Source organism: Scyliorhinus torazame, chromosome 1 (assembly GCF_047496885.1).
Source record: "Scyliorhinus torazame isolate Kashiwa2021f chromosome 1, sScyTor2.1, whole genome shotgun sequence".
NCBI classification, from domain to species: Eukaryota; Metazoa; Chordata; class Chondrichthyes; order Carcharhiniformes; family Scyliorhinidae; genus Scyliorhinus; species Scyliorhinus torazame.
The window spans coordinates 301,682,459-301,708,254 of NC_092707.1; the positions used below are offsets into that span (position 1 = coordinate 301,682,459).

General features: G+C 50.7%; 1 protein-coding gene across 2 annotated transcripts in view; it reads left to right on the top strand.

Moving 5' to 3' along the window:
- Nucleotides 1–25,796, top strand: part of pde10a (phosphodiesterase 10A) — a 1,307,205-nt gene that overhangs the window by 508,860 nt on the left and 772,549 nt on the right. For both annotated transcript variants that reach the window (XM_072507750.1, XM_072507751.1), the window contains one exon: nt 24,496–24,624. In XM_072507750.1, coding sequence (XP_072363851.1) covers nt 24,496–24,624 — 129 coding nt within the window. The remainder of the gene's footprint in view (nt 1–24,495; nt 24,625–25,796) is intronic.

Genomic DNA, 25,796 nt, shown 5'->3' on the forward strand with positions numbered 1-25,796 from the left:
GAGTCATAAATCGGATCCCTTCGTCGAGAAGGTCTCCTCCATGCCAACCCACACTATGCCTACGTGGCACATCATGACGGGCGGCAGGACGCAGTCTCCCTCCGGGATTTGGCACCTGCAGGTTCCCCAGCGACCATCACCACCACCCCCGACCCTACACCGTCTCCCTCCACCACTACCCAGCTACTTCAAGATCTGGCACCCGCAGGCCCACCAGCGACCATCACCACCACCCCCGCCCCTACACCGCCCCCCCCTCCACCGACTCAACTACTGGGTGAAGAAGAGGACAACCCGCTCCCGGATGCGCAGGTCTCGACACCAATGCCCACACCACAGCCAGGACTGAGGCGATCATGGCGGAAGGTCAAGGCCCTCGACAGACTTGACCTTTAAGTCCATTTCACCCCCACTGGACTCTTTTTTTTTTAAACAGGGGGTGAATGTGGTAAACCACTGTAGTATATTATAAGTAGTGTGGTAAACTGCTACTGTATTACATGTAATGTGGTAAACCACTGCCTGATGGCTCCACCTCCCCTCTGCCCCAGTTCGGAATCAGAGGCCAGGAGGCTTTCTGTTTACCTTATTAAAGCCTCAGTTACGTTCACTACTCGTCTTGTGTTCAGCGATGACATATCACAGGACATCTCTCCTGGCATCGACTGCAACTTGGAGCCTGGCTAGGTCTGCATTGCCAAATCCCGGTGCAGGTCTTCTCAGCGCCATACCTGCAAGCTAACTGGGGTTGTCTGAACAAGTGCAGCTTAAGTTCTGCTCGACCTTGTTAGTGGGGCGCTGGCAAATGTGGTCCCGGCGAATCGGCTGGTGAGCCTTCATTTGCGGCGAGAGGCCCATGGGGCCTCGTTAAGTGGACCAATTAACGTTGAATAGCGTTGCTGGGCTCACTGAGCCGAGCGCCAGGAAGCTCTCGGCAGTCCCCATTCGCTGCCACACTTTGAAATCTTCCTGGAGAATCGCGCCCTTAGAATTGTTTTTAGCACTGGAGAGCTGAACTCAGAGATCGGGCTGCCATTTTGAAAGGGTGCTCCAATGTCTAAGTGAGTTTGTGGATCCACCACACCCCCTACCCATGGGCAATGTCACCTTCGACACACATGGGCACTACCCCACACTCCCATGTGAGGCCACCCCGCTATGGGGTCCCTAGGGCTCCGCAAGCCCCTTTGTAGCACCCCCTCCCTTCCAGGACCCCCACCCATAAACCCAACCTCCCGGAGACGATACTTATCTACCCTGCACACCCACACCCTTCAAACCCACTGCATTTGTGGAAAAAGTTTAAACTCGGAACGCAATATTGTTCCATTGGAGTTTATTGTTGCAAACTTACAATATGAAAATTGTGTATATTCCTGGATAGGAAATATTATTGCGGATGCATTGTCACGAGTTTAAGTGCTGATAAGTGGCAGATATAAGAATTGGCGTTTTATGTAGTCGGATAGATAGGATGCATGTTTTGTGGTTTGTGTCATATACCTGGTGATGAAACGTCCTTGCAATAACCTTTCATCCCTCTAAAGGGGGTGGTATGTAAGTATCCTTTGTTAGCATTTCTTTTATGATATTTTGTTATTATGGTCCTTGGATGCATAATCGGAATGTGCCTTTGAGCAGAAGACTCAAGGTTGAAACAGCCTGCTTGTCAGGTTTTGTTTTTAGCCAAACTCCTCGGCACCAAGTGGATATTCGGAACCAGGTTTGGAGGGAGTTGGAGCGATTGGTTGGCTGGCAACTGCTGGGTTGGCCAGGGACAGTGTTCTGACTGACATTAGTCAGTGATTGCTGCGCAATGCTTTGCTGTGAACTTGGAATGATGCTGAGCCTGCAGAGAAGATAGACAACCTTGCCAGAGAAAACCGTCTCGAGCCCAGAAGGAAGATAGGGTGGCAAGGTGGCTTAGTGGTTAGCACTGCTGCCTCATGGTGCTGAGGTCCCGGGTTTGATCCCGACCCCGGGTCACTGTCCATGTGGAGTTTTCACATTCTCCCTGTGTCTACGTGGGCCTCACCCCCACAACCCAAAGATGTGCAGGGTAGGTGGATTGGCCACGCTAAATTGCCGCTTAACTGGGAAAAAAAGAGAATTGGACACTTTAAATTTTTTTTAAAGCCTAGAATTTACAGTGCAGAAGGAGGCCATTTGGCCCATCAAGTCTGCACTGGCCCTTGGAAAGAGCACCATACTTAAGTCCATGCCTCCACCCTATCCCAGTAACCCAGTGGCCCACCCAACTAAGGGCAATTTATCATGGCCAATCCACCTAACCCGCACATCTTTGGGCTGTGGGAGGAAACCAGAGCACCCGGAGGAAACCCACGCACACACGGGGAGAACGTGCAGACTCCGCACAGACAGTGACTACAGCCGGGAATCGAACCCGGGACCCTGGCGCTGTGAAGTAACTGTGCTAACCATTGTGCTACTGTGCTGCCGAGAAGGAAGAAGTGTCAAAACAAAAGCTGACCTTCAGAAAAACACTAACTAGACATCATCCCAGTGCATCAATATCTTTGTCCTTTTGTTTTTATTAATATTTTCTATCCCATTTCACCACCCTTTCCCCTCTGTTGTTTGTCTGCATGTTTGTGTGTGTGTTGATTGGGGGTAGTTAGAAAGGGAAGGTTGGGAAAATTATCTCAGTGGAACTTCAACCTAAATTATATATTTTTATTCTTTCACAGGATGTAGGTGTCACTGGTGATGTCAGTATGTGTTGACTATCCCTAATTGCTCTTGAGAAATGCTGAGTGCAAAAAATGACTTCCATTTGCACAGCAGCTTTCATCACCACAGTCCATCGCAAAGCGGTCATTTTTGTAATGCAGGGAATGCAGCCGCCAATTTGTGTATAGCGAACTGCCACAAATAGCAATGTGATGATGATTAGATAATATGCTTAAGTGATATTGATGTTAGTGGTGTAGCAGTTGTATTATTAATGTTAAGGATATACAGTTGGAGGTCATTGATTTAGTAAGTACCTTGAGACATGTAAGGAGAAACTTCTGGGACATTGCGTGTTGGCTGGGGAAGACACAGACATCTGTAAGTTTGCATTCTGGAAATAAACCTAGTGGGTGCGATTCTCCAGACAAACTTCGAAGTTCATTTGTGGCGGATTTTCAGGGAGTTTCCCGTCAAGTTCCCCACCGCTATTCATTGACACTTAGAGTACGATTCTCTGGCCTTGTTGCGCTCTCTATCGAGCGAAATGAGGCCGGTGAATAGCGTGGGAGGCCAAAAACAAGAACCGTGCCAGGCGCCAAACAGCTTGCGATGCAACAGGCCAGCTCCCGGAGGAGAAACCAATTATCACCAATTAAGGCTTATTTCCAAACAACTAATGGGAGCGACCCCATATCCAACGGCCTCCCACGATTCAGTGGCCTCCACCACCAAGTGGGCAATCTGGCACTGATTGGTACTCCTTTGCTCACAGGCAAAGAGGCCAGGGGGGTTGGGCTTGCCACCCTAGTGCTTGGTTGGGGGTGGGGACCCTTGGCTGGGGGGGTGGGAGAACCTCCGCAGCAGTGGGCTGCCATGGGAGGGTGGAGGGGAGGTGCTGGGGGCGGTCGGTGGGAACCATGGGGGCAACCTTGTGCGGCACACCATGCCAACCCCTGGATCATGTGTACCTTTTCCGGGGGCATCCTTTGTCCCTTCCCATCTGCCCCACCGACCACCCATAACCCCCATCGACTGCCGAGGCCTCTGGACGTGAGACTGAAGGCTACTGGTAATAGGGAATTGGCAATTATGGTTAAGTGAGCATTTCACACAACACAAGAGGATTTCCTGAGGTAGGCGTGCCATGTAGCATGTGGGAGTCATTTCCTAGCATCCCAAACAGACCTTGGTGCCTGGACACTGTGCTTGGATCTGTGGGAGACAACACCACACACATGGCAGCCAACATCTGAATACCCAGGGGATGGGGCACAGCTCTCGGGACATGGGTGAGTGCCACGGGAAGTGGGGGGAAGCCTGGAGAGATGGGCCAAGGGTTCGGAGGTCGGCCCGCATTGCGGAAGAATTTGGCAGAAGCATCATACTGGTTGTGCACAAGGGTGTTTATTGTGTGTAACAATTCCCACCCTCCTGATGGTGCTGCCCCTCCCCCGCCCCCTCCCCCGGTGCTCTCAGTGATCCTCAATGTGCTTTGCCTTCCTAGCTCTACGACTATGTCTTTGTATGTCCCCAGGATGCACATCAGGAGATAGAGGCAGCCAGCTTCTTACCACGTCCCGTGGCCTTCGATGCCCCTGGCGGGCATCCTCTGGGGCCAGAGGGCCCCGGCTCGCTTGTCGGTGGCACATGCACAGCTGTACCGCTCTGTTCCGGGTGCTGACTGTGAGACGCGGCCTCATCAGAGGGGTGGAACTCGGGGGAGCTGGTGGCCACTGTCGCCACTCCATGGGACGGATCCGGGTTGGCACTCAGCACCCCCCTCCTCCCACTCAGTGCCCATAGGGCCCTGGGGTTCACCTTGGGACAGAGGTGCATCATCTGGCTCTGCCAGCCATGCCGGCTCCCCATGGTCTGCATCATCGTGTTGACGACCTCGGCGATGCTCCTCAGTGATTGGGCCATGCTTTGCAGCGCCTTGGCAATGCCCGCCAGCGACTGGGACAAGCTCCGCAGCGCCTCGGCCATTCCCATCTGAGAGCGGGACATGTCCCGCAGAACCTCATCAAGGTCGGCATGGTTCTGGGTGACACTTTTGACACCTCCAGTAATGATGCCGACGTTGTCCACCAGGCTCTTCGCTGTGGTCGCCTCCCTAGTGTTAGTCTCCGTGCCACACATTGCCGGTGACAGCTCCAGCGCCAGTAGCCTCTGGGACTCCTCCAACCGGTACAGACCTGCCGGAATGTCGCTGATATCTCCCTTTGAATGTCATGGCCACACCCTAACAGCTCCATCAGCTCCGGAAAAACCTATTCCATAGATCAGCACCAGGCTGGGACCCAGCTGGGTCCTGGGATCCAGCAAACCACCGACTGCTGTCTCGCTTGGATGTTCCTGCCTCCACCTGATGTGCATCAGCAGCTGTGTGGTGCTCAGCAGATTGTGCTGCAGAAGCCTGACCACTAACATTTTCCACCGAGGTGTGTGTATCTGCGCTGGCGAAGGGTGGGGATGACAGCTGATCGTGTCTTCCTCGGAGCTTTCCTCTGAGATGTTCTCCTGGGAGGCAGAAAGGAGGGCTATCTGGGAGGGATCAGTGCCATCGGCTAGAGGACCTGCGGGAGAATGGACATGTGGTCAGTGGGAGGGATGGGTCAGTCAGTAAGGCAATGACAACTCACGTTTGACAGGTCCTTTTGCTTGGACCTGGTGGTTCCTCACCTCCGCCAGCCTCCGGGTTGGTGACCGCCCTGTCCTCAGCCACCCCAGTCACATCCAGGGCCCCCTCAAAGGTGGTGAGGATTCTGATGCCGGCACACCACTGCCAGTCTGGACCCTCTCCCGACGATTGTGGGAGAGCTTTTCCCGAGGAGACACAGAGGGCCTCATGCGTGGTTCACAGTGGTGGGAGTGAGTGTGTGAAGGAAAGGTTGTGGTGGGTTCAAGGGGGAGGGGTTTGAAGGGAAGGTTGGGGGTTGCATGGAGAGTTGGGAGGGTGGATGCTTGCGTGGGCTGGTAAGGTCGTGGTGCAGGGGGGGTGAAGAGCGTTGGTGTCTACTCATTTGTGCTGCCTTGTGTAGACAGTTGATCTTTTTCCAGTATTGGAGGCCAGTCCTCCTGGTCACATTCCCGGCGCTCACAGCCGCTGCCACCTTATCCCAGGCAGACGAGGCCACCGTGACTGACCCTCCGGGACCCTCGGGGGAACAGGACATCCCTCCTGGACTCCACTGCATCGAGGAGCCTCCCCAGATCCGACTCCTTGAATCTTGGGGCCTGTTTCCTGGGCGCCGTTGTTGGGAGCTGGCTGGGGTTGGCTGAGCAGGAGCTGTTTCAGTGCTGCTCCACCTTGTTTGCAGATCAGTTGGCGAGCGCAGTCCCGGCAAATCAGCTGCTGAGCCTTCATCTGAGGTGAGAAGCCTGTGTGGCCTCGTCAAGTGGACGAATTGAAGTTGAATAACGTTGCTGGCCTTGCTGGTTGCCTAAAGGTGAAGATTGGAAACTGAACCATTTTTTCCAGAGAGATGATGTAATCTGAGTTACTTTTGTGGAGAAAGGCTGAAAAGAAGTGAAAATTGTCAGGATACGATTATTGATCGATGTCCTCCGAAGATGATAATGATAAGTTGAAGATGATAATGATCAGGCTGAGTGAATTGTACGAGTCACAAAAAGATTTAAACTAACTAGGAATTAATGTATTACTCATGGGTTCATTTAGCTGTCGTTGGACCCCAACAGTGTGTGGAATGGGTTGGTGAAAATATTATTTAGATTCACGCAGATGTAAGGGTCAAAGTAAGATCAATGAGTATGACTGTTCGACACATTTCAGGTTTGGGGATGACCACACATAAAGGTCATTAAAAAGAGCGATGATTCCATGCGAAATAGCTGAAGTAAGCCACTATTAGTCAAGTCTCTAGTGCAGGGTTTCCAAAAATGGGTTCCGCTGAACCCTTGGGTTCTGTGGGAGGCTCCAGGGTTTTCGTGGCAGGCCAGGCTGAAATAATCTTTTTTTAAATACCTGCGAAACTTCTTGTCCAATCAGAGGCTAGCTTCTCTAATCCAGCCTCTGATTGGACGAGCTGGGAACAGCAAGAAACCCACATTTACAGATCAGGGTAGGCACAGAGAGTGTAGTGATAGGGAGAGCGGAGAGTGTAGCGATAGGGAGAGCGGAGAGTGTAGCGACAGGGAGAGCGGAGAGTGTAGCGATAGGGAGAGCGGAGAGTGAAACGATAGGGAGAGCGGAGAGTGTAGCGATAGGGAGAGCGGAGAGTGTAGCGATAGGGAGAGCGGAGAGTGTAGCGATAGGGAGAGTGAAGCGATAGGGAGAGCGGAGAGTAGCGATAGGGAGAGCGGAGAGTGTAGTGACAGGGAGAGCGGAGAGTGTAGCGATAGGAAGAGCGCAGAGTGTAGCGATAGGGAGAGCGGAGAGTGTAGCGATAGGGAGAGCGGAGAGTGTAGCGATAGGGAGAGCGGAGAGTGTAGCGATAGGGAGAGCGGAGAGTGTAGAGATAGGGAGAGCGGAGAGTGTAGCGATAGGGAGAGCGGAGAGTGTAGCGATAGGGAGAGCGGAGAGTGTAGCGAAAGGGAGAGCGGAGAGTGTAGCGATAGGGAGAGCGCAGAGTGTAGCGATAGGGAGAGCGGAGAGTGTAGCGACAGGGAGAGCGGGGAGTGTAGCGATAGGGAGAGCGGAGAGTGTAGCGATAGGGAGAGCGGAGAGTGTAGCGATAGGGAGAGCGGAGAGTGTAGCGATAGATCGGAGAGTGTAGCGATAGGGAGAGCGGAGAGTGTAGCGATAGGGAGAGCGGAGAGTGTAGCGATAGGGAGAGCGGAGAGTGTAGATTAGGGAGAGCGGAGAGTGTAGATTAGGGAGAGCGGAGAGTGTAGCGATAGGGAGAGCGGAGAGTGTAGCGATAGGGAGAGCGGAGAGTGTAGCGATAGGGAGAACGGAGAGTGTAGCGATAGAGCGGAGAGTGTAGCGATAGGGAGAGCGGAGAGTGTAGCGATAGGGAGAGCGGAGAGTGTAGCGATAGGGAGAGCGGAGAGTGTAGAATAGGGAGAGCGGAGAGTGTAGCGATAGGGAGAGCGGAGAGTGTAGCGATAGGGAGAGTGGAGAGTGTAGCGATAGGGAGAGCGGAGAGTGTAGTGACAGGGAGAGCGGAGACTGTAGCGACAGGGAGAGCGGAGAGTGTAGCGATAGGGAGAGTGGAGAGTGTCGTGACAGGGAGAGCGGAGAGTGTAGCGATAGGGAGAGCGGAGAGTGTCGTGACAGGGAGAGTGAAGAGTGTAGCGATAGGGAGAGCGGAGAGTGTCGTAACAGGGAGAGCGGAGAGTGTAGCGATAGGGAGAGCGGAGAGTGTAGTGATAGGGAGAGCGGAGAGTGTAGCGATAGGGAGAGTGGAGAGTGTAGTGATAGGGAGAGCAGAGAGTGTAGTGATATGAGAGCGGAGATTGTAGCGATAGGGAGAGCGTAGAGTGTCGTGACAGGGAGAGCGGAGAGTGTAGCGATAGGGAGAGCGGAGAGTATCGTGATAGGGAGAGTGAAGAGTGTAGTGACAGGGAGGGCGGACAGCGGAGGGACGGGAGAGTGGGCAGCAGTGCAACAGAGAGAGCGGGCAGCTGAGTGCAGGGGAGTGTGGGCCACAGAACGATGGGGAGAGAGGACAACGGTTCGAAGGCGAGGGTGAGCAGCAGAGTGATGGGTAGAGATGATAGCGCAGCAATCGGGAGATCGGGCAATGCAGCAACGGGGGGAACGGGCAGCGGTGAAAAGAGAGGACAGGCCGCAAAGTGAATGGGCAGCGGAACGATATGAGAGCAGGCAGTGGAGCGGCAGGGAGAGCTGAGGATTTATTGAGAGGGGAAGTGGCCCTTGAGGCTTGGGGTGGGTGGGTGTTTGTATGTGAGAGAGATAGGGGCATGTGTATGTGCGTACCAGATATGAGAATCAAGTACTTTTTTAAATATAAGATAAGTTTTTAATTATAATAAAAGAATACATATAAGAAGCATGAAAGATTCTATAAATTAGGTTTTTGTATGTTTTTACCTATTGTGGAAAATAATCATTTTTTTGTGGTTTGACTCTTCATCACAATAAGAATATTTCTCGGGCCCATCAGTACTCTTGAGAGGTGAAAGTGGCTCCGTATCTGTATACGTTTGGGAAACCCTGCTCTAGTGATCCTGAGCAAGCCTTTCAAGAGAAAGGCAGAGATAAAACTGGACATGGAACATGATAAGGCAGTTATTTTGGGAAAATGAGTGGATCTTCAGTTTACTCAATCAGGACATCATTGCATCCCCGTTTGGAAATCTTTAAACATAGTTAAACAATTCCTTGTAATTCAAGTTCGAAAGCGTTGTCCATATGTAGGTATATTATTATTATTATTATTCAGACATTACTTCTATAATAAATATTACAGTTCTACAATAGAGTCACACAAACTGTTTCTTACAGACCCAAGGTGACTAAACTTGGTCTCTGTAGATGCGGTCTTGTGAGTTCTGAGGTAAGAGGAGCTGTTCCCTATATATTCTTTACCCTTTCTTTTTAAGTTATGTTACATGCTACCAGAATATATATTGAAGCGAGTTCTTTCTCACCTAACCCCAAACTTAAAGGTTGAAGGTTTAACTTGTTTGGTCGTTAATATTACAAAAGGAACAAGATGACCTAGACAATCTCAAATAGTTAACTGATATTTAATTGGCCAGTAGCTGATTCTTGCACCTCACCTGAGATATACTTCTCTTTCCTCTGGCAATATCTCCAACCACTGTTTCCCTCTCTTTAGTTCTGACGAAGGGTCCTGTGGACTTGAAACGTTAACTCTGTTATCTCTCCATATGGATGCTGCCAGGCCGACTGAGTTTTTCCAGCTCTCTCTGTTTTGTTTTAGATTCCAGCATCTAAAGTGTCCTGCTTTAATTATTATGTCTGTTATGGCTTGTACTTCCATTATTCTGGCTCATAGCTGCTGTTAACACAAAATCAGATTCTGATAATCACATCAAACTCTAGGACTCCTGCAAATTAAAACACCCCTTAACCAAACTTAACATTTCTAATCAGCATGTTAAAGAATTGTTAATGATGTCAGGTGATAAGAATCAGAGGAGAAAACAAAACCAAATTGTCATAAAGTTACACAGACAATTTTCTCAACCTTCTTGGATTTGGATTTCTTTATTGCCAGGTGTACCGAGGTACAGCGAAAAGTATTTTTCTGCGAGCAGCTCAAACAGATCATTTAATACATGAAAAGCAAATAAAATAAAAATAAAATACATAAAAGGTCCACAATGCAAATACATAGACACTGGCATCGGGTGAAGTATACAGGGGTCTAGTATTAATCAGGTCAGTCCAAAAGAGGGTGGTTTAGGGGTTTGGTAACAGCGGGGAAGAAGCTGTTTTTGAATCTGTTTGTTCTCAGACTTTTGGATCTCCTGTCCAATGGAAGAAGTTGGAAGAATGAGTAAACCGGGTGGGAGGGGTCTTTGATTATGCTGCCCGCTTGCTGGACTTACCACTTGGCATTAGCCTATAGGAAATGACAGTTAAATCCAGCCCTGACCCTGCAAAGCCCTCCTTGCTAACATCTGGGGTTTTGTACCAAAATTGGGAGAGCTGTCACACTGACTAGTCAAGCAACAGCCTGACATGTCATACTCACGGAATCTTACCTTACAGAAAATGTCCCAGACACCACCATCACCATTCCTTCTTTTTGAAAATGTTTTTTATGGAGTTTTTTCATATTTTATATCCAACAATTCATTAATTACAAAACCTCACCAGAAAAAAGCAAACACATATATTTACAAACAAGGGTCTTCACTACCACAGTAGACGTGCCCCCTTTAATCTGCATACATATTTTACAATCCCCAATATGGCTAAAACACATATTTATATGTGTCTATTTACAATTTGGTTTGGGCCTTAGCTTGCCTCCGGAACAGTCCCCAGCGATTTTGCCCCTTCTGCTTGCCTCTTGTGTTCTTTTTGCATGCCTTTGCCCCTCCTTCCCTCCCCCCTCTTTTCCTTTTCCATTCTGTCCTGTGCCCCCCCCCCCCCCCACTTACTGGTTGCTGGCTACGAGCAGATCTTGAAACAAGTTGGTGAACGGCCTCCATGTCTTGTGGTGGCCTTCCGACCCATAGATGGCAAATTTTGTTTTCCCCAGCCTGAGAAATTCCGCCAGGTCGGACAGCCAGTCTGCAGCTTTGGGTGGTGCTGCCGATCGCCAGCCGAGCAGGATTGTCCAGCGGGCAATCGGAGGCAAAGGCTAGGGCATCGGCCCATCTCCCCATGGAAGGTTCTGGCTGATCTGATACCCCGAAGACCGCCACTTTTGGGCATAGCTCCACCTCACTTCCACAACCCTAGACATGGCCTCAAAGAAGGTTGTCCAGTACCCGACCAGTCTGGGGCACGCCCAGAACATGTGGGTGTGGTTGGCTGGGCCTCCCTGGCACCGGTCACACTTGTCCTCCACCTCTGGAAAGAACCCACTCTTTCGGGATATGGTTAGGTGCGCTCTGTGCACCACCTTTAGCTGCGTTAGGCTCAGCCCTGCGCACGTGGAGGTGAAGTTCGCCCTGTGCAGTGCTTCAATCCAGAGTCTTCCCCCTTTCTCTGTGCTTAGTTCCTCCTCCCATTTTTTCCTTGTCTGACCCGGCAGGACCATACTCCCTCCAACAGTCGCCATTATAGGCCCGCACAGTTTCCCTTCCCTCAGTCGCCCATTTCCAGCAGTTCTTCTACTAACGAGTGTCCTGGTATCTGGGGGCACGCACTGTTTCCTTATGGAGGAAGTTTTTGACCTGAATGTATCTCAGGTCGTTTCCTCTTGGTAACTGGAACCTCTCCATGAGTTCCCTCAGGGTCACTATTCTATCGTCCACGTACATGTCCCTAACCATCAGAGTCCCCATGTCCTGTCTCCAGATTTTGAAGGTGGCGTCCATTATTGCGGGAGTAAACCTGTGGTTGTTGCAGCTATGGGCCATGGTGGACATTTCAGATAGACCGAAGTGTTGCTTCGTCTGGTACCTCGTCTGGAGCGTAGCTACTGCCACTGGGCTCCTCGAGTATTTGGCCGTCGAGTATTTGGCCGTCGGGATGGGAGAACAGCTGTGGCTAGGGCTCGGAGGTACGTTCCTGAGGAGGAACTCTCCTCATCTTCACCCACTCTGTTCCTGGTTCCTTAACCCAACCCCGTACTCTATCTGTGGGACCGGTCCAATGCTAGAACTGTAGGCTCGGAGGCCCCCCCCCCTCTCTCTCTCTCTCCCCCCCCCTCCCCCAAACCCCCCCTTCCCCCCCAACCCACCACCACCACACACACACGCACACAAACACTTAGTTTGTCGACTGTTTAAAAAAGCCTTGGGGATGGAGATCGGGAGGCTTCTGAGCAAGAAGAGGAATCTGGGCAGTACGTTAATTTTGATCGTCTGCAGTCTCCCTGCCTGAGAGAGTGGGAGTAGGCCCCACCTCTGCAGGCCCTTTCTGACTTAGTCCACCAGACTCATCAGGTTCCATTTGTGGATCCATATCCAGTCGTGGGCTATTTGGATCCCCAGGTAGCGGAATTTGGTCTGGGCTTGCCCAAACGGCAGTCCCTCCAGCTCTGTCCCTCCCCCCTGCTGGTTCACAGGGAAGATCTGGCTCTTGCCCAGGTTACTCCCTTAGGAATTTCATTATCCCTTCCATGCTGATCCGGGGGTTTGAGATGTAGAGGAGCAGGTCATCCTCGTAGAATGAAACTCTAAGCTCTCTGTTTCCGCTTTAGATACCTCTCCACCCTTTCCCGCTCAGAGGGCGATCACCAGTGGCTTTATTGCCAGAGCAAACAGCAGCAGGGAGAGCGGGCACCTCCGCCTCGTACCTCTGTGCAGCCAAAGTATCCAGAGCTGATGGTGTTTATCCGTACGCTCGCTATGGGAGCACTGTAGCAGTTTCACCCAGGAGGTGAATCCTGGCCCAAACCCAAACCATTCCAGGGCCTCTATAAGGTGCTTCCATTTGACTCTGTCAAAGGCCTTTTCTGCATCCAGAGAGATGATCACTTCTGGTGTTCTCCCCCAAGATGGGGTCATTACCATGTTCAGCAGGCACCTGATGTTTGATGTTAGCTGCCTGCCCTTGACAAATTCCATCTGGTCCTCCGTGCTACCTCTGGCACGCAGCTCTCCAGCCGCCTCGCCAGAGCCTGCGTCGGGATCTTTGTGTCTACGTTAAGTCATAAGATGGGCCTGTAAGACCCGCAATCCGTCGGATATTTGTCCTTTTTGGGTATTGAGGATTGTGCCAGTGTTGGTGGCAGGGTGCACCTCACTAGTGAGTCTGCGAACAGTTTAGGGCCAATACTGGTGTTTTTTTTTTGTAGAAGTCCACCGGGAATCCATCTGGCTCTGGCATCTTTCCCGTTTGCATGGAGTTGATACTCTCCATGACTTCCCCCAGTTTTAGTGGTGCTTCCAGACCCCGTCTCCTATCTTCCCCCACGACCGGCATGTCCAGTCCGTTAAGGAACTGCTTCATCTTCGAATCCCCCTCCTGAGGCTCGGAGTTGTACAGCCCTCGGTAGAAAGTTGCGAAGGCTTTATTGGTCTTTTCTGGTGCAGCGACTAGCCCACTTCTTCTGTCTTTAATCTGAGCTGTTTCCCTCATGGCTGCCTGCTTTCTCAGCTGGTGAGCCAGCAGGCGGCTAGCCTTGTCCCCGTGCTCGTAAAAGGTCCCCCATGCCTGGCAGATTGGTGCACTGCTTTCCTGGTGGGGAGCAGGTCAAAGTCCATCTGTAGCTTTTTCCTCTCCGCCAGTGGTTCCACGGTCGGGGTCGAGGAGTACCGCCTATCCACCTTGAGCATGGAGTCGACCAGCTGTTGCCTAGCTGTCCTCACTTCCTATCTTTGCGCACCCTGCATGCAATAATTTCCCCCTCTTATCACGGCCTTTGGTGCCTCCCAGAACATGGAGGGTGAGACCTCCTCATTTTGGTTGTTGGCAACGTACCCGTCTATGACCTGCGATATCCATTTGCAGAATGCCTGATCTGCCAGGAGGGCCATGCCCAGCCTCCATGGTTTCATTGTGCCCGGCCCATCTCCAACCTCACATCCATGTAGTGTGGAGCGTGGTCGGAGATTATGATTACGGACTACTCAGCTCCCATTATCCCTGGAAGCACCGCTTTCCCAACTATGAAGAAGTCGATCCTGCTATTTAACCTGCGTACCTGGGAGAAGGATAACTCCTTCTCCCCTGGGTGTGTGAACCTCCATGGGCCCCGTTGCCCCCATATGTTCTCTTCCCCCCCCCCCCCCCCCCCCCCCCCCACCCCCCATGATAAGTTGGTGTGAGTCAATATTGGGGATTTCTGCCATGGTTTATTTCATGAATTGTGCGTCGTCCCAGTTGGGAGTGTACACGTTACAAGGACCACTGGTGGTCCTTCCAGGACAACGCTGTCCCCCTTGGTCTGTAACCGTCCTCGTTGCTGTAAGGCTGTCCTCTTACTGAGCAGTATGTCACCCCCCCTAGTCCTCGTCCCGTATCACGACTGGTAAGTCTGTCCCACCCAGCTCTTCCTTACCCGCAGGGTCGGTCCTTCTCCCTCAGTCTTCCTCCAGTAGACTCAGTTATGTCGGCTTTCATACTTTTCGGATGGACGAACACTCTGGATATTTTAACCGGGCCATTAAGTCCCCTGACATTACAGGTTACTATCCTGGGGGATTCTGCCCCCTCCTCCTGCGGGGTCGACCATATTTACCTTGTGAATGAGCCACTGCACTCTGGGGTTTCCCTTTGTTTGGGGAACCTCCATGATGGCAGGTGTCACCATACTCACCTTCTGGTTGCACCCCTGCACTCCGGCGTTTCCTTTTGTCCAGGGACCAACCAAGATGGCCACCATCTATGTGAGGTATGCCTTGTGGGTGAGCCCCTGCACTCCGGGGTTTCCCTATGTTTGGGGGCCCTCCAAGATGGCTGTTTGCGATGCCATTGTTTCCATTGTCGCCATGTGCAATCTGTCATAGCCAGCATTCTACCCCCGCCCCCCGCAAGTCTCTTCCCATCCCTATTTTTTTCCCCTATTTTCCCACCCCGTCTTGAGTTTTCTCCCCGCCTCCCCTTTCTGGCAGGCACTCCCTCCCCTTCGGGAGTTGTACCATGGCCCTCTCGCTCCAGTGGTTCTCTGTACTACCTCACCTAGTGTGGTGCCCCCCCTCCCCCACCGCAGGCAATCATTACCTTGCCCTACTCATTGCGTTTCTGCCCCCCTTCCCTTTCCTCACTCCTTTCTGTACCTTACTGCTCTCACCCCCTCCTTCCTGAGACTCAGAGTCAGACCAAAGACGAGGCTGATCCATCCCACACAATTAGCCTAATTTTTTAAAACAGTGGAAACAAGAGTTCAAGTTCACTGCTGGTGTCGCTGCCTTACCAGCCTGTGTTTGCCCATAAAGTCGTCTGCTTCTGCTGCTGAGGTGAAGTAGAACTCCTTACCCTGGAAAGTCACCCGGAGTTTGGTGGGGTACAGTATCCCAAACCGCACCTGGTTTTTGTATGGGGGCTGCCATGGCTGATTTGAATTCCACCCAGCGCTTATCCTGGTCTGTCCCGAAGTCCTGGTACACACAGATCTAATTCCTGCTCTTGGTACCCACTGGTAGGCCCAAAATGCGGAGGTTTTGATGGCACGACCGGTTCTCCTGGTCCTCGACCTTCCACCTCAGCACCCCTTGTGTGGTGATATGCATGTGACCATACCATATTTGGATGGTGTGGTGGTGGTGGCGCAGACACACCATGTGATCTCAAGAACGTCGTCATGTGACCAGGGACTCCCATATAAGTGGAGACACATCTGGCCATCATCAGAGGGTTGTAGGAAATGGTAATAAGACATACAGGTGAACAGTCGTGCCAGGTGTAGTACCAGAGGAGTACAAAGAATCTCCATGATAACTTGCTCTGTAACAGATCGCTATCTTACCACATGTGATTCAATAAAGATCCTGAGCGGGATTCTCCGCAATCGGCGCGATGTCCGCCGACTGGCGCCAAAAACGACGCAAATCAGTCCGGCATCGCGCAACCACAAAAGTGCGGAATTCTCCGCACCTTGGGGGGGCCGAGCCCTCACCTTGAGGGGCTAGGCCCGCGCCGGACTGATTTCCACCCCGCCAGCTGGCGGGAAAGGCCTTTGGTGCCCCGCCAGCTGGCGCGGAAATGACTTTGCTGTGCGGCGCATGCGCGGGAGCGTCAGCGGCCGCTCACGGCATTCCCGCGCATGCGCAGTGGAGGGGGTCTCTTCCGCCTCCGCCATAGTGGAGACCATGGCGAAGGCGGAAGGAAAAGAGTGCCCCCATGGCACAGGCCCGCCCGTGGATCGGTGGGCCCCGATCGCGGGCCAGGCCACCGTGGGGGCACCCCCCAGGGCCAGATTGCCCCGCCCGCCCCCCCCCCCAGGACCCCGGAGCCTGCCCGCGCCGCCTTGTCCCACCGGTAAGAGAGGTGGTTTGATTCTCGCCGGCGGGACAGGCATTCCAGCAGCGGGACTTCGGCCCATCGCGGCCCGGAGAAACGGCGGGCGGGGGCCCGCCAAACGGCGCGGCGCGATTCCCGCCCCCGCCGAATATCTGGTGCCGGAGAATTCGGCAACCGGCGGGGGCGGGATTCACGCCAGCCCCCGGCGATTCTCCGACCCGGCGGGGGGGTCGGAGAATCCCGCCCCCTGGTTTGGACAAGTCTAGTTGTTTGGTGGATTCGTTTGCAAGGTATAGAAGACCAAACACAAAACCTTGTGTCGGCACAAACCTTGCCACCTTCGTCTCAAGAGAGGCGATCTGGTCGCTCTGGTCAGTCACAACTTTCTCCAGCTCCCTGATTGTCGACTCCTGCATTTCCAGTCGCCGCTCTGCCTTTTCCAGTGCCGCTTGAAAGGAGACTTTTGCCTCCGCTACCGCCGACTTCACGGTCGCCATCATTTATAATTTGATGGCGTCTCTATGCAGTTGGAGCTCCTGTGTTAGGAAGTCCATCCATTTGTTTATCAAGGGTTGCACAGCAGATGCCCTGGCAGCCCACTCCGTTCAGGTGTGACCGATTTCTCATTGCCTCTTCCTTCCTCTCCCAGCTTTTACTGATGCTGCCGTCCTTTTGGCTCCTCAAATTGTTGCCTGACATGTCCCGTTTGTTGTGGTGGTGTTGGAGGAGGATAAGTTTTTATCCCCCTGGGCTTAGCAGCCTATTTTTGGTCTAAAAGTGCCTAATTTCACGTCTCCAGGAGCAGAGCCACGTTCCCTGCGTCCGCTCAGCATCCCTGTCCCCGGAAGTTCACCATCAACATTCCTGAGTATGTCCTGTCTCACCGGCACCCATACACTTGGGAGAGAGTTGCCCTGGGCATTCTCAACATCGCATCTGGAGCCCATAAAGTCTCATGCAATAAGGTCAAACATGGGCAAGGAAACCGCAGATTACCACCTACCATTCCCCCCTCAGCTGATAAATCAGTACCCCTCTACTTGGAGGAGGCACTGAGAGTGGCAAGGGCACAGAATGAACTCTGGGTGGGAAACTTCAATGTCCATCACCAGTTCATTTTTAAGAGATGCGGGCGTCGCTGGTAGGCCAGCATTTATTGTCCATCCCTAGTTTTTGTTCAGAAGGTGGTGGTGAGCTGCCTTCTTGAACCGCTGCGGTCCCTGTGGTGTAGGTACACCCACAGTGCTGTCAGGGAGGCAGTTCCAGGATTTTGATCAGCAGCAGTGAAGGAGCAGCGATATATTTCCACGTCGGGGTGGTGAGTGATTGGAGGGGAACGTCCAGGCGGTGGGGTTCCCAGGTATCTGCTAATCTTGTCCTTCTAGATGGCAGTGGTCATGGTTTTGGAAGGTGCTGCCAAAGAAAGCTTGGCAAATTACTGCAGTGCATCTTGTAGATGGTACACAATTTTTGTCGGTGGTGGAGGGATTAAATGTTTGTGGAAGGGGTAGCAATCAAGTGTGGGTCAGGAGGTGAGTTACTCGATGTGGGATTCCTAGCTTTGACCTGCTCTGGTAGCCACAGTATTAACATGGTTGTACCAGTTCAGTTTCTGATCAATGGTAACCCCCAGGATGTTGATTGTGGGGGATTCAGCAAAGGCAATGCCATTGAATGTCACGGGGCGGTGGTTAGATCTTCTCTTGTAGGAGATGGTCATTGCCTGTCACTTGCGTGCCGTGAATGTAACTTGCCACTTGTCAGCCCAAGCCTGGATATTGTCCAGCTCTTGCTGCATTTGGACATGGACTGCTTCATTATTTGAGGAGCCGCGAATGGTGCTGAACATTGTGCAGTCATAATAATAATAAGAAGAATCTTTATTGTCACAAGTAGGCTTACATTAACACTGCAATGAAGTTACTGTGAAAAGACCCTAGTCACCACATTCCGGCGCCTGTTCAGGGACACAGATGGAGAATTCAGAACATCCAAATTACCTAACAGCACATCTTTCGGGGCTTGTGGGAGGAAATGGAGCACCCGGAAGAAACCCACGCAGCCACATGGAGAATGTGCAGACTCCACACTGACAGTCACCCAAACCGGGAATTGATTCTGGGACCCTGGAGCTGTGAAGCAACAGTGCTATCCACTGTGCTACCGTGCCACCATCTACGAACATCACCACTTCTGATCTTACTATGGAAGGGAGGTCATTGATGAAGCAGCTGAAGATGATTGTCCCTGGGACGCTACCCTGAAGAACTCCTGCAGTGAAGTCCTTGAGCTGAGATGTTTGACCGCCAACCACCACAACCATCTTGCTTTGTGCCAGGTATGACTCTAACCAGTGAAGAGTTTGGAGTTAGAATCATAGAATCTCTACAGTGCAGAAGGAGGCCATTTGGCCTATCGCGTCTGCACTGACTCTTGGAAAGAGCACCCTATCAAGGCCCATGCCCTGGCCGTATCCCCTAACCCAGTAACCACACCTAATCTTTTGGACACTAAGGCAATTTGTGCACAGCCAATCCACCTAACCTGCACATCTTGGACTGTGGGAGGAAACCGGAGCACCCGGAGGAAACCCACACAGACATGGAGAGAAAGTGCAAACTCCACACAGACAGTTATACTCCCCGGTTGGCAACTTAGTCTTGTGGGGGTATTGGTTTTGAGAGGCCTATTTTGTCCACGGAGCTGGCGACAGGTACGTTAGAGGGGGATGCTGCCCTGCTAGCATTGAGATTCAGCTTGTTAACGGGAATGAGATGGAGGGGGGGAGTAGCTGCAGCTGCCAAACCAGTCTCATGTGGTTCAACGAGCTTAGCTACTGAAAATAGTTGGAGTTTTGGGTATGTATATTTGGGTGAAGCGTTAGTTGAGGGAAGGGTTTGGGCAGTGGGAGGGTTTAATTTGATGATGGTGTTTACCAGATTATTTATCTCTCACTCTGAGGGTGGATCTGGCGACTATTTTGGGTGGGCCTTGGGCCCGTTCTTTTTTGAGTAAGGACTTGGCAGCCCCAGATGGTGGTAATGACTGACTCAGGGATGAGGGGACATGGGAGGCCCCTAATTTGGCTGGCCACCTGGAGTGTAAGGGAGTGGCCCGGTATTAAGATCGAGAGTTTTTGCTCACCTAAAAAATCCAAGTGCTGATGTGGTATTTTTGCAGGAGAGCCACTTGCGGGGAATAGATCAAACCCGACTGGGGAAGGGGTGTGTGAGCCAAGTGTTCCATTCGGGTTTGACAGACGGGCCGGAGGTATTATGATCTTAGTCAGTAAGCTGGTTCTTTCCTTGGCCACTGGGACAGTAGCGGTTCCCAATGGCAGATTCGTAATGGCCAGTGGGCCTCCAGCAGGCAAGTCGGTGGAGGCTAGACAGAGGCTGGTAGATAGGGGGTTTTGTGAGCACATGTCCAAGATCATCGAGGAGTATACCAGATTAAATAGGAATGACTCTGTCTCTCCCTCCACACGGTAGGAAGCCCTTAAACGAGTTGTATGGGGGAGGGGGGGCTACTTTAAAGCACATTTAAATAGGACAATGAGGGTGGAATGGCAATGGCTGGTGGATGGGTTCCTTGAGACGGATCGTCAATATTCGTCTGACCCTACCACGGAATTGCTTGCAAATAGGAAAGCTGCAAATCCAGTTTGACTTGCTGTCCACTGGGAAGGTGGCGAGCTAGTTCTGGCGCTCTAGGGTATTTTTTACGAGTAAGGGGAGAAGGCAGTCCCCTTCTAGCTCACCAGCTGAGCCACAGGCAACTCCCCAAGAGATTATACAAACTAAAACCCCAGACAGCAGTTTGGTTTACGCCCCGAATGAAGCCAATGTGGTCTTTGAGTCCTTTTACAGGCACCTCTATAGGCCAGAGCCCCTGGAGAATAAGTCGGTCATGTTGGCATCTTTAAATGGGTTGTCCTTTCCAATGGTGGAGAGAGAAAGGCAGGAGGATTTGGGGGCCCTGTGGAGCCCGGAGTAAATGCTGAAGGGCATTGGACCAATGCATTTGGGTCAGGCCCCTGTTCCTCACTGGTTTCCCGTTGAATTTTACAAGAAGTTTGCGAGCCAGTTAACACCATTGATAGTGGACATTTCCTTGTTGCGAAGGTCTTTGCTCCTTACACTATCCCAGGCTGCTATATCCCTCGGTTTGAAAAAAGACAAGAATTGTTGCCTTTTTTTACCTGCTATAAATATGGCAATCAATAAGGTTGCCCTTCTTTCTTTGGATATTGATATTATATTGCTTTCAGAGTCACCAGGTATCAAATGATACCGCCACAAGGTTCAGCCGGGTAGCGATCAAAGAGCCAAACAACCAGTTAGTTGAAGATCAAGGGTAGTTTATTTATACACAAGATTAACATGCAACATAAACACTACTAGTTAAACTACACCTAACAACTATGAAAACCTGTACTTAACTTCAGGCACCCGGCTTAGGTCAGAGGAACAGTGGCCTTTGTTCAAATCTGGATCTACTGGGTCTGGAGAAGTAACTGCGGTTCAGCGAGGCTCATCCGTCTGGTAGCGAGCGTTGAACTAGGACTTGCTTCTGGTGGTGGTGCTGCGATTGGAGATGGACGTTGCCGGAGCGCCAGGTCCAAAAGAGATCGAACACATGGCCGTGTCTCTCTTTATCCTTGGGGGTTTCGCGCTCTTTTGGGCGGTCCTTAGGTTTGGACCCCATTAATTTGACAGTTCTCGATCACTGTCTTCGATCTAAGCCAATAAAGGGGCGGGTGCCTTGATGGCTGGGCGTGTCCTAAGCGGTCATTGACCCTGTTGTTTATGCTTCCTGAGTAAAGGGAGTGGCGCCAAAATGTCTGGAATTGTACCGGTTACCTGAGTATCAGTCCTTTGTTTTACGGAGATGGGCGATCAAAATGCTAATCAGTTGGGGGTTTTGATGCTGTCTGGATTCTTTGCTCACAAATATACATTCAGGCTCTGTGCCTGCCTGAATCTTACATTGTCCACATTTCCCTTTAGGCTTTGCGAACGTCCATGTTTCTTGTCGTAAGTGGCCATCCCAGATGGCTACAGAATCCCATGGAGAGTGATTCTTATAGACCCATTTCTCTCCTGAGCATTGACATCAAATTAATAGCTAAGGGGCCGGGGTTGCGTTTCGTGCCATGGGATGTGATTCTCTGGTCTCCGACGGCAAAATCGCGTTCGACGATCGGCCGGAGAATCCACGTTGCCGCCGGAATCGGGGGCGGTGCCACTTCTGCAATGCTCCGCACCCTCCAAAACGGCGTACGCCGTATAAACGGTCTCAGGATCTTACCTGAGGCCCTCCCCCCGATGCTCCGCCCTTGACGGGCCGACTTCCTGACGCCGTGGATCTCTCATGCTATTTTAAAAAAAAATCTTTTTATTGGCATTTTCTAAATTATATTCATTGCCGTTCGTTTTCTCAAGCTAATTTCTGTTGGGAAGTGGCGGCTGTGGAAGGAGTTCAGCTCCGCCACAGTCGGGGGGAGAGCCGATCCATGGGCAGGGGGGCTTTGGTAGGGGCTGGTGGAACTGGTGGGGGGTGGTCCGGGGGTGGCGAGCCTAGCCAAAGGGGGGCACTATTTGGCAGGACGGGTCTGCGCGCGGCTGGTTGCATAGTACAGCCGCTGCTGGCTGCCGCCATGTGCATCCAAAGCCATGGACCTGGCAATTCTCCGGCCGTACCGGCAGCTAGAGCCTGGTGCTCTATGCTGCGTGCCTGCTAGCCCCTCACCAGACGGAGGATCGGTGGCAGCTTTGCGCCGTTTTTTCGGTCGTAAAAGGCCACTGTTCCTATGCCGGGGTCAGCACGTAGTCTCAGAATCGGAGAATCCAGGCCATGTATTCCAGAGGTGATAGCAGACGACCAGACAGGTTTCATTAAAGGTCAACAATTATTGGCTAATGTGCAACAATTATCGACTGTTGTCCTTTCCCCTTCTCCGGTTTCCGAACCAGAAGTGATTGTGTCTTTGGATGCAGAGAAGGCAGGGAGTTTGACAGGGAGTACATCTTCGAGGCCCTGGGGAAGTTTGGTCATGGGCAGGAGTTCATTTTGTGGGTTCTGCTGTTTTATAGTGCCCCTATAGCCAGTGTATGCACCAGGGCTTCAGGATAGTTCTCATTAAGTAGTAGTACTAGTCAAGGATGTTCCTTGTCACCACTCCTGATTACGCTGGCGATTGAGATTTTAGTGATAGTACTGAGATCCTTGGATAAATGGAGGGCGTTGGGGGGGGGGGGGGGGGGGCAGGCAATGCGAACATAGGGTGTCCCTATATGCCGATGACCTACTTCGATATATTACAGACCCAGTCTCCTCTATGGATGAAATAATGAAGCTACTCAGGAGCTTTGGCTCCTTATTGGGATACAAACTGAACCTGGAGAAGAGTGGATGTTTTCCAGTTAACCCCCCAGGGAGGGGAACTGATCCTGGGGTATTATCTTTTCATCTTGCTGGAGGTACCTATTGTGATCTGGGTGGCCCATGGCTTTCGCTCCATAGATTGAACTACAGTAGTCTGGTGAGCAGGGTGAGGTCCTACTTGCAGAAGTGGGATAACCTCCCTCTGTCCTTGGCAGGCAGGATCCAGACTATAAAAATGAATATTCTCCTGAGGTTTTTTTTTTCAGTGTCTCCCTACTTTTCTTGCCAAATCCTTTTCTGCTAAGATTAATAAGTTTGTGGGCCCTTTTATTTGGGAGATAAGAACCCAAGAGTCTGTAGTGCTTTCCTTAAGTGGGACCGGCAGTCAGGGGGATCTGGCATTATCCAACTTACTCATTTATTACTGGGCGGCCAACATTGGGAAGATATTGGGATGGTTTGGGGAGCCTGGCCCCACATGGGGCAGATGGAAGCAAGCTCCTATCGGGGCTCTAATCTAATGGCTTTGGCAATAGCCCCGATTCCCTTCTCTCTAATGAGATTCTCCTCTAACCCGGTGGTGGTGTACACTTTTAAAATATGGTGGCAATTTAGGCAGTCTTTCAAATTGAGATCCATGTCATTGTTGTGGAGGGACGGTTTGCTAGTTTGGAGGTATTATCGATAAGGTTTCAACTTCCGGGACGAACTTGTTCCGTTACCTCCAAGTGCGTGATTTTGTTAAGGCTTTTTCTACATTCCCCGTGGCTCCGCAACCCTCCCTGTTGAGTAGGACCCTATCAATTGCAGGGTCTGGTGGAGGGAGCATTTCAAACATCTATGGACTAATCTTGTCAACGGAGGTGGCCCCTCTCCATGAGATAGGGGCAAAATGGGCGGAAGAACTGGGACCTATTTTAGACAAAGACATGTGGTATGAGGCCCTTTGTAGGGTGAACTCCACGTCCTCCTGTGTACGACTTAGTCTAATTCACCTCAAGGTAGTACATATGGATCACCTAACTAAAGCTAGGATGAGCAGTTTCTTTTTGGGAGTGGAAGACAGGTGTGAACGGTGTTCTTCTGGACCTGCTAATCACACCCACACGAGCCAAAACATTATGTAATTTCAAGAAGGAATTAGATATAGCTCTTGGGTCTAAAGGGATCAAGGGATATGCGGGGAAGGCGGGATCAAGGTATTGATCTTGATGATCATCCATGATCAGAATGAATGACGCAGCAGGCTCGAAGGGCCGAATGTCCTCCTGCTTCTATTTTCTACGTATTGTTGTGTTGGGTGTTCCGATACACAAACGAACCAACAAGGCTGTAGATGGTACAACTCTGTTTTATTATTCTGTAAAATAATAACTATTAATTTCTGGCTGTGGTTCGTACTTCACCAGCTAACCTGTGGACCCAGCCCTAACTCTATCTTAGTGAGGCACTCAGCACATGGTGTATGTCTGAGTGGCACGCTGTGAGCTCTGTACTCTGAGCTATCTCCTGGTAGAAAGAGCGGGACCTGGGGTGTTCCCTGTTTTATAGTGCGTGTGTTCTCACTGGTGATTGGCTGCGATGTGTGTGTGTTGGTTGGTCCAATTACCTGTCCATCAGTGTGTGTGTGTGATTGCACCATGATATGTTAATGTGGATATCATGACACGTATGTTTTGGGTCTCCTTTAGCACCATGACAGCGGACCTTAACATTGATCTGGAGCCTACCCTTTGGTGGCCATTTTCAGGGTATCAGACTTGCAGGGGTTACAGAATGGGAGGGGGGGTGAAGGCAGCTGCTCTCGCAGGAATTGGCAAGGTCAGGGTGCTAAACCCTGCAGAGATGATCGAAAGGGCAACTATTCCAGATTTTATGCAAAGCTTCAGGGAGTGCTTGCACTGTCTTACTGTTATTGTCTTTTACCTTTGCAGGTCTGACAGATGAAAAAGTGAAGTCGTACTTATCCCTTCATTCAAATGTACTCGATGAATTTGTGGCAGAAAGCGTTAGTATTGAAACACTGGAGAGATGGCTGGTGAAAAAACAGAGCAGACAAGACGGTAAGCTTTACTGTTCAACGCTAGTTATTCAGAAGTTATATATTTGGCATAATCTACAATTCATGCAGTGGAATGTCTTAATTAACACATGAAACAAAAATATTCTGCACCATATGTACATGACATTGTTACTGTCGGAGTTGATAGTATTGGAAAATGTAGCCTGGTGACATTTCTTTCTCCACATGCAATCCTGTGCAAGCACCAACAGAATCAGTCTTGGAACTTAATACCCAGGTATTGTTTCAACTAAAACCAAGAATTTCAAAATGATGGAAAGTAGGTAATAAATAAATATACTTTACATTTTAATTACTGCAATGGAAAGCCACTCAAACTTTAAAATGTGCATTTTCAGTGACAGAAACAATTATTAATTTCAGGATAAAAGCAAATTACTGCGGATCCTGGAATCTGAAACGAAAGAGAAAATGCTGGAAATTCTCTTTGACAAAGAGTCATTGGACTCGAAACGTTAGCTCTTTTCTCTCCCTACAGTTGCTGCCAGACTTGCTGAGATTTTCCAGTATTTTCTCTTTCGTTATTAATTTCAGGATATATCCAATCAATCTATCTAAATGATCTGCACTGTTTACAATCTATATAAATGATCTGCAAGCAGGGATGGAGTGTAAAATCGCAAAATTTGGGAATTATACTAAAATAGGTGGGAAAGCAGGTAGTGAAGAGGAGATAACAATGTTGCAGATGGATATAAATAGGCTAGGAGATTAAGCCAAAATTTGGCAAATGGAGTTTAATGAAGATAATTGTGAGGTTATCCATTTTGGCCAATAAAATAGAAAGGCAAATTATTATCTAAATGGAAAGCAGATTCAAAATGCGTCTCGGTAGTGGGATCTGGGTGCCTTTGTCCATAAATCACAGAAAGTCGGTATGCAGGTACAGCACGTAACTAAAAAGGCAAATGGAATATTAGCATTTATTGCAAAAAGATTGGAATATAAAAGGAGAGAAGTGTTGTTGCAATTGTATAGGGTTTTGGTGAGACCACATCTGGAATATTGTGTCCAGTTTTGGTGTCCTTATTTGAGGAAGAATGTGGTGGCATTGGAGGCAGTTCAGAGGTGGTTTACCAGACCAGATTGATTCTGGGGATGAAAGGGTTGACGTATGAGGAGAGAGTAAACATTTTGGGTTTATACACACTG